The 9,560-nt window shown below is 39.0% G+C and overlaps 1 protein-coding gene across 1 annotated transcript; it reads right to left on the reverse strand.

Annotated features, from left to right (window-relative positions):
* Positions 1-3,839: 3,839 nt before the first annotated feature.
* Positions 3,840-4,889, reverse strand: LOC142426665 (olfactory receptor 11H12-like). The gene has a single exon (XM_075532248.1). It carries the CDS (start codon positions 4,887-4,889, stop codon positions 3,840-3,842), a length of 1,050 nt encoding a protein of 349 aa, XP_075388363.1.
* Positions 4,890-9,560: the final 4,671 nt, after the last annotated feature.

The following is a 9,560-nucleotide window of genomic DNA, read 5'->3' on the forward strand; positions in this document are numbered from 1 at the left end:
ACATCTGCTTATGCAGTCATTTTGTCTTCAGCCATCGTGTATGGAAGGTGAGCATCCTAGAATGCCAGGTTATAAAATTGTTCCTGCATTGAGGGAGGACTTGAGTAGAGGCCCAATATCTGTCTGCTACCTTAATACATAACATATAGATATATGTGCATATACCTATATCCCAATTGTTATATATTAATATATTTACATATGTGCATGCTTATGTTTATGCCTCTGTACTTGTCTGTTGCCTCCTTGCTCTTGTCTTTATTTCCTTTTACTTCCCACATGTCCCAGCATCATGCTGTATCTTCATTCAACTCTCCATATTCCTCTCCCCTACATTGTATTTGATTGAACCCCACCAGACATTCTATGCCCTCCATCCTTGGATTTCAGATCACGATTTTTCACCTTTTTCCTGGGTTTGTTGGCTCCCTGATACTTTTTACCATACCTCCCCCTGTCTTTGGCCCCTGGAAACATCCCTTTTTTTCCCTCGGTATTATTTATCCTGTGTATAGTGTATAGATAGACATTAAAAAACAGAGGGAAAATAGCCTATGTATAGTTCCAGGCCTGTCTGCTGACCCTGATGAGTGTTTTCTGATCGCGTCTGATGCAATGCCAAGGCCACGCCCCTCAGTCCAAAGTCTGTTTTCGGTATTCCTTGGGGAATTGGTGGCTTTGCTCCCCTTGCTGCTCTGTTGTGCTCCCTCCTGTCATGCCCTCGTGTGGTGGGGGTCAGACTCGGTACAATTCCCGCACTGTGTCTTCTCCTGTGCTGGAGTTGTTTTTTGCTTATTATTTTCAGTAAATTATAAATTTTCTCATAAATCTACATTATAAGTTTATGAGAAGAAATAACCAAAAAGCCAGTTGTGGCAAAAATGTCCTAATTTAGTAACCCAAGAGAGATGCATTTGAGATTATGGTGGAAATATTGCCTTCCTTGAATACTTATTCTTCTTAATAATACTTTACTGCTATAATTCACACATTATGAAATTCAATATATGTGGAAGGGTGTGAAATCATCTTACAATCAATGACAGAATATTTTCTTCTTCCTCATGCTCTTTATTTTTAGCTCTCCATTTTCCCCAAACTCTCCTGCCATACCCTTAGGTAAGTATTATCCAGTTACAGTCTCTATCGACTCTCATATGGAATTCATTTATAGAAAATGATATACAACAGAGAGAAAGAAATAACTCCACTCCTCCAAAAATAATGACAAAAGAGAGAAAACCTTAATCACAAAGAAAACAGAAAATATGAAAAACTGCAACAATTTAAAATGTGTCAAAAGAACAAATGATAACTTTGATCCACATATAACCCCTTTCCAGGGGGATGGAGGACAGAAAAGTGAGTCAAGGTAGACATATGTCAGTGTAAGACATGAAAATATATTTGTAAATTATCAAGGGTTTGTGATGGTGGGCAGGGAGAGTAACAAAACATGAGAAACCGATACCAAGGCTTCTAGTAGAGAGCAAATGTTTTGAGAATGGTGATGGCAATAAATGTACAAATGTGTTTGACACTATGGATATATGTATGGATTGTGATAGGAGTTGTATGAGACCCCAATAAAATGATTTTTAAAAGAGTGATAATTTCAACCTAACTAAATCTGTGATAATCTACTTTATGATGCTCTTTGTTTGATAGCAAGGCTATTTACACCCCAGGACAAGGTTCAGAGGGGAGTCATCAAGGCTTATTCCTCTGGGGACCCTACACGTGGATTCTGCACTTCCACTGTCACCCACAGCTTTCTGCACACTGGGTGTTCACAATTTAGACTCTTCCTTTAGATTTGCATTTTACTGTTAACACTACTTGGCACATCCTGGCTGGTGTGTGTCTTCCATGGGGATTTAGATGGCTCACTTAGAAGGCGACTTGTTTCAAGTTAAGCCTTTAAGACCCCAGACAATATCCTTTCTGTTATCCAGGTTCAGTGTTTTCTTTACCACACTCGTTATAGCACTTGTATCTTTAGTGAGTTCTTCCCGAAGGTCAGTATTGAGTAGGACTGTGTCAAGAAAACCAATGAATTGTTCTTAGGTCAGTCTATGAGTTTATTGACTACCTATTCTTGAGCTCTACTGGACTGACCTCATGTCTTGGGAAGGAGTCAGAGTGCTAGGAAACCTTCTCAATAGACTGTGACAGATTCCTGGTTGAACTCTGATAAGTAAGATTGACCCAAAGACTTGGCAATTTCTCACCTGGCTGTCCATGACCAAACTCATAAGTACATTTCTGCCTTTTGATTAAATAAGCCATTTCTTTCCAAGGGTACTGTTATAAGATACAAATGGTAAAAGGAAAATTATTACATGCACATTTTAATATTGCATTTAGACCTTTCAAGAGATTTCTCATTTTTGATTAGATGATAAGCACTAATTTAGATATCCAAAATATCGTCATGGCAATTCTTCATGGAGCCTATATAAATTCATTTTTTAAAAATACAACAAGTGGAAACAACTTTAATCGCCAACAAAAGGATTGGTGGTAAAGGGCAGGAGGATGTGGGAGTGTTTAGTAATTTTTCTCTGAATTTGAGTACTGATTCTGTTAGCGGTCATTTTTGTCTAGTAGTGAAATATCTCTTTTTATCCTAATCCACCTCCTGAAAATTCTGTTTCTTAATATGCTTCACACACTAACTCAAGCTACTTGCAAGAAAAATTTTCCTTGCAGAAAAATTGTCCTTGAATTTTCATCTAAAAACATGAAGTTTACAATTTGATATCATTTTATAATGACAATTATAAAGATTTTCATAGAAGAAAATACAGTTAAAATGATATTAAGTAAAAAATATAGGGAAAGTGTTGTGTTAGAGAAGTTGAATTCGGGATGCTGTTTTAATAACAGTCTAAGTGTAATCAGTATATGATTCAGCAACAAATAATAATGAGAAAATCGGCTATTATTCAGCAGCAAATTTAATGCTACTAATTTGAGTTCAAGTGAGCCAGTTTCCTCTCCATCTCTTGAGAGAAGATATTTTATTTAGGTGAAAAGAAAATAACTTAATCTTGTATTTTGAAATACATTTACAGGTGCTCTATAGATGGAATAAAAGTGTGCATTTTAGGAGACTACAGTGATGTAATATGGAAAGAAATCACGATACAGATGGATATCATACAGCTAGTCTACTAAGTCATAGGAATCTTGGGAAAAATTCTAAGAGTTTCTTTAAAGGAAATGATGAAATATGAAAATAACAGATTAGAGAAAGGCTTTTATTCCTTTATTTGAAATCAACAAAACACACAAATGTTATACTTTGATAGATCTTTTTGATTTATAAATTTGTTTTCAAGTAGAAGTAAGAAACATTTATCATACATAAGTCATATGAAAAGTATCAACACAAAAAAGCACCTAACTGTTCCTTAGCTAATACACAGTTGAAGTTTCAAAGAGGAACTCAATAGTTCCATTGACCTACACAATCTATTTTATCATTGTAAATGGTTCCATGTAACCCCAAAACCTACTGCCATCGAGTATACTTCAACTCATAAAGATTCTATAAGACAGAGTAGAATTTCCTATATGTGTTTCCGGGGGTATAAATCATTATGGTAGCAGGAAGCCTCATTTTTTTTTTTATAGACCCACTGGTGGAACTGAACTGTTAACCACCCAAAAAAACTAGGTCTCCTAAGGATCTTATAGATGTGGAAGTCAATAATGCAAAAAATCAGTATCAAAGAATACAATAAAATTTTTTAAAACTTTGGAGAATTAGGCAATTCTGAATATTTATTGTAAGACTATACTAACCTAATCATGAAGGAATCCAGTAGCCTATCCTACCTTGCACTAGAAAGCCCCACAACTTTCCTCAAAGCTGCTTTCACGTCCTTATTCCGGAGGCTGTAAATGAGAGGGTTGAAGAGTGGGGTCACCATAGCATAGAACAGTGTTGCAACTTTCTGCCTCCCAGCAGAATGTCCGAGTCCTGGGCTCACATACATGACCATCAGGGAGCCATAGAACAGTGATACCACAGCCAAATGAGATCCACATGTTGAGAAGGCTTTACGTCTTCCAGTGGCGGAAGGAACACGAAACACAGCTACTAGGACACGAGTATAGGACCCAAGGATGAAGAAGAAGTTACCAAGGATAACTAATGAGCTGAGAGTATAGCAAAACAATTGGATCCTTGGTGCAGAGATACATGCCAATGCAAACAGTGGTCCTGGATCACACACAACATGGTCAATGATGTTTGGGCCACAGAAGGGCATCTGAGAGATGAGAACAACAGGGGTCAGGAACCACAGAAACCCACAAACCCAGCAGACAGTGACTAGTTTAGCACAGAGATACTCAGTCATGACATTAGGGTAGTGCAAGGGGCGACAGATAGCTAGGTATCGATCAAAATCCATGACATCCAAAAGGAAGCTTTCAGATATGCCCAAAGAGAAAAAGAAATAGAATTGGAGGAAGCAACCAGCAAAGGAAATAGTTTTTGTCTCTGAGAGAAAGTTGACCAGCATCTTGGGGACTGTCGAAGAGACATACCAGATCTCTAGGAAGGAGAAATTCCCCAGGAATATGTATATGGGCGTGTGAAGTCTCTGGTCACACCACACTGCACAGAGAATAGCACCTTTTCCTGTTATGGTCATAACGTAGGTTGTGGTAAAGAGGGAGAACAAGAGGCTCTGGATCTGCCACTCAAAGGAGAAACCTAGGAGTACAAATTCACTCACGGAAGCAAAACTGGAATCCTGCTTGGAGCCATTCACTGGGCCAATAATCTGCAAATTTAAGAGAAAAATTATTATCAATATGTTTCTTTTACAGTGTGTTAACTTTTTAAGACACAAGAGAAGGAGGGCCAAGGGCATGTCCTTTGCCAAAAAGGACAATTAGTTAAAAAATTATTTAGTCCACCCTTTCTTGACCATACACACTGTTTCTGGAAAGAATCCAAATTTTGCCCATTTCTGACCCTCTCTCTTGCTATATGTCCATGAAAGAAAGAAGCAAAGTTAAACTCATTTTTAAATGTGTTGGTTTGTGTCACAGATGATCTGTGATAAATTCTGGCTAGGACTGAGCACAAAAGTAGCACTTAATTAGATCAGAGGATGTACATTGGTGTAGATAGCAACTGGAAATCCAGGATAGATGACTCCCTCAGGAACAGTATGAGAATGGTGATGCCTTGAGGGTGGAAGGAATGTGGGGTAGTAAGAAGGACCTGGATACAATAATCTACGTATTGCCTCTTCCCTGGGAGAGGGAGAGCAGAAAAAAGGGTGGGGGGAGATGTTGGACATTGTAACATATGACAAAATAATAATAATTTATGAATTTTGAAGAGTTCATTAGTTAGGGGAAAGTGGGGATGGATGGGGGAAATTAGCTGCCGATATTAATGGCTCAAGTAGAAGGCAAATGTTTTGAGAATGATGATGACAACAAATGTGGATATGTTCTTGACACAATGGATGTATTTATGGATTGTGATAAAAATTGTACTAGCCCCCAATAAAATAATTTTTTTAATTAGCACTTAATAAATGTATTAGCTTTTTAGCTATAGTCATCTTATCATGCAATAGAGCCAGGAAAGGAAATATTAGGTACAACATGACTGTGTGCGTCTCAGTTAGAGGTCTTCCTTATGCCCTATAACGATGCAAACGAAGCAGATATGTCTTGGAGTAAACTGGCAATCCTTTAAAGTAAAACCGCTAGTTGTTGCGATAAGTGTCCTACAAATGTAACTGCATACATTACTTACCAACATTGACCATGAAGGTTGTGATGTGGCAATACTTCTGGTGTTAACCATGGTCTTACGCTGATGTTTAATCTTCCACGTTTAAAGAAAATTTCATTAGGAAAGATAAGCAAGAAACTTCATTATTTTTTTAAATGGTACCTGTTCTCTAAATATTCAGCATTGATTTTCCTGATGTGCTGGTGAAAATGAAACAACATTCTCATGACTGAATCTGGGTGATGGAAATCCAATCCTTTTTTAGTCAAGAGTAAACACCCTTCATTTCCCATCTCATTGAAAAGATATGGGATATCAGGCATCAGAATTTGGTGAGGTTTAGTTTCTTTGGGTTTGGTGATATTGAGTGATGTAAATCCCAGAAACTCTGAGTACTTAATTTCTGAGCACAAACACAAGATTTTCATGACTATTTCTCTCTCCACCTCCTGTCCACTCCTCTGCTCTGGGGTGTTGTTTGAAATGGTGAGGTTGAAGCTGTTTGTGTTTCTCCAGTAATATGTATCTCTATTTAAAATATCCTAAATTAATGAAACCCTCTTTAGGAAATCATGCAATGACAGGGGGTGGCACACGGATGTTGAGAGCCTCAACAATGCTCAAAGGATGATGGGGATCAAATCCCTAAAGGAGCTGATTGAGGAATCTATGGCTTCTGTCTCCAGCCAAATAGAGCTTTCTTACTGCACAACAGTTAAGTATGTAATTTCCCCATCACATATCCACCTGGATCCTGGCCTCTATAGCCTACCAGTCTTAAACGTTTCATGAGATCTTGCTCTCTGAGGAATAATAGTCAAGGTTACTTTGTGGCACTACTGTTTATAAATCGGGATTCTAAGGACGATTGAAAAGAGACAGTTTGAGAAATTGAAATATGCTGTGTCATCAAATGTCCAGAAGTAAAGTTGAGAAATATTTGAAGTCTCTGTTGTTGGGTTGGAGGAGGCAGAGGTGTATTGTTGAGAGCCAGGTGAGCGAAATGTTCAGTGAGGGCTAGGCCATAGTATGATATTGACAAAACCATTTGGAGAAATTAGAAAAGATTATTTTAAAAGGTTGCTGTTGTTTTCGTTAGGGGCTCACTTTCCAAGGAGGAGTACCTGGTGGTTTTGAACTGTGAACCATTAACATGGATAGACCTATTTTTTTATTTATGCAGTGGGGTGGGGCAGATTTTAATCAGTAGAATTTTCTCTAGCGGATGGTTAGAAATACGTCTAAAATTCATGATGAGATGACAGCTATAATTCCAAAGCATATCAATAATTTAAATATACAGGTAAAATTACTTGGATAAAAATCAGTGGGTAAACGTAGTATGGAGAATCCCCTATCCCAGACAGGGCAGAGTACATACTTTATAGGACCCAGTAAAATGACCACGCTGATGGAAATTTCTAGCGGGGACAGCAGTAATGGTTGGATGAGGAACTTGTCTTCAGTCTTCCACTGGTATGCTTGCCACACCAGGGCAGTGCTCCATACTTTCCCTGGGACACCATGGGTTCATGCATGCTCCTATCTTTTCTTGTGCCTATGCTCAGTGCCCCACAGAAAGAAGGGTGCTGAGGTTGGGGACAGGAATGGGGGTACTGGATGAGGTACTAGGTTTGAGGGAGTGGGCCCTCTCAGGAAGCAGGGAGGAGACTGCAGATTCCTAGCATTTATTTTGTACACCATTTTCCCATCAGACCTGACTTACCAACCACAAATTTAAAGGCACAGTTATTAAGAATTTCAGAGTAGCATCCACAGGCATTTAAGCTCTCATGAATATGGGGTTCTGTGGGCCATTCTGTGCACCAGCCTTTGCTTTAGCATACAAGGCAGAGGAAAATGTAGAAATGAAAGCCTCTGATTTTGAGTGGCAGCTAAGGGGCTAGAAGGTTCTAGTGGAGAGGCAGGTTGAACAGAATCTGCTACAGAGAAACTTGAAAGCCTGTCTAAGTATTCAGTCATACTCCTAGGGGAAGAGGGCCCTGAAGAAGGGTGAGGAGGGAGCAGAAAGTTAACAGGCTGAGGACAAATGATTTCCAGTATGGGAGCTTTCAGAAGTTGCTAATTCCAACTTCTTAATTTTTTTTTAGACATGAAAAATGAAAGGGAAACTCTTTCTGGATCGAAGCAGGGCATTGACGTGGAAGGTGTCTCTCCCCCACTTGTCCCTCCCATTTCACACTCAAAATCTGTTGGAACTTTTGACTTTTTTTATTTGGCTTTTTCCTAACTGATTTCTTTCAACTTGAGCTATACTTAATATAACCTACAATTCAATGGTTAAGTCATATAAAGACGGGCTCAGTAATCCTCAGCACAGTCGTTTTTGGAACTTTTCTCCTTTCTTTTCAGCTCTCTACTTCCAGTATCCTCCCTTCCCTTGTCCCAGGAAAGTATCCATGTTCATATGGTCTTCATAATTGCACCCCACCCAGTGTGCCTATACAGATATATTTAGAAGTTTAGGCCAGATAACCAATAAGGATTCATAGAAAATGACCATATACACTGATAGAGACCTTGATCTAAGAGATAGCAGAAAGTATTTAAATTTTATGTATGCAAACTTCCAAAAGCTATAACAGAGGAGTGCTAGACGCAATAGAGGAATAAGCCAAAGTGGCAGGATATAAGATTGATAGACAGAAGTCATTGGACTGCTTTATGCATCAGACTAGATAAAGTAAGAGGGGATCAAAAGGGTAGTACCCTTCACAATAGCCAAGCACAAATAGAAATATCTAGGAATATACATGACTAGAAAACCAAAAGATTGGTATGAGGAAAACTACAGATCACTATTACAAGACACCAAGAATGACCTCAACAAATGGAAGGACATCCCATGGTCATGGATCAGAAGGCTCAATAGAGTGAACATGTCAGTTCTGCCAAGGCACTATGTTAAGTTCAATGCTATCCTGATCCACATACCATCATCTTTCTTCAAAGAAGTGGAAAAACTGGTTATTAACTTCATATGGGGAAGGAAGAAACTCAGATTTAGCAGTGAACTTCTCAAGAATAAGGCTAAAGTTGGAGGGCTTGCTTTACCTGACTTTAGCACCTATTATACAGCCAGGATGGTCAAAAAAGTGTGATATTGGTATAATGATAGATATTCAGACCAATGGATAAGGACTGAAAACCTCGAAATAATATCATCAGTATAAAGACAACTGATCTTTGATAAGGTCCCCCAAAATATCAAATGGGAAGCAGATGCCATCTTCAATAAGTGTTGCTGAATAAAATGGATATCTATCTGTAGAAAACTGAAGCAAGACTCTTACCATACTCCATGCACAAGAATAAACTCAAGGGTATTAAAGACCTAGAGATAAACTCCCAAACTATTTGGACCATCAATGAGGGTATTGGGACAAAGTTCCCTGAGAACTCTGACTCAAGGAATACATAGGCTATCAGAAATAGGGAAGGACACAAACGCAGAGGAGGCACAAATAAACGCACGGGGTATACTAAAGATAGACAACTGTGTACATCAAAAAAGTGACCAAGAGAGTAACGAGACACAACGACATCCCTCACGGAAATGTAGCGCCAAGGGAGACAGCACTGGGGACACGATGTGGGAGATGTGCCCAATCCAACCCCACCGCACCAGGATGAAACGGTGAGGGTGCAGAGTGGAGCAGAAAGGGGAGCAAAGCAATGCAGTCCCTGAGGAATGCCAAAGGTGTGCTTTTAGGCAAGGCCATAGCACCCCAGCAGACTGCAATGGACAGCACTCATAAAGGTCATTGGA

Source organism: Tenrec ecaudatus, chromosome 14, assembly GCF_050624435.1.
Source record: "Tenrec ecaudatus isolate mTenEca1 chromosome 14, mTenEca1.hap1, whole genome shotgun sequence".
Taxonomy (NCBI): domain Eukaryota; kingdom Metazoa; phylum Chordata; class Mammalia; order Afrosoricida; family Tenrecidae; genus Tenrec; species Tenrec ecaudatus.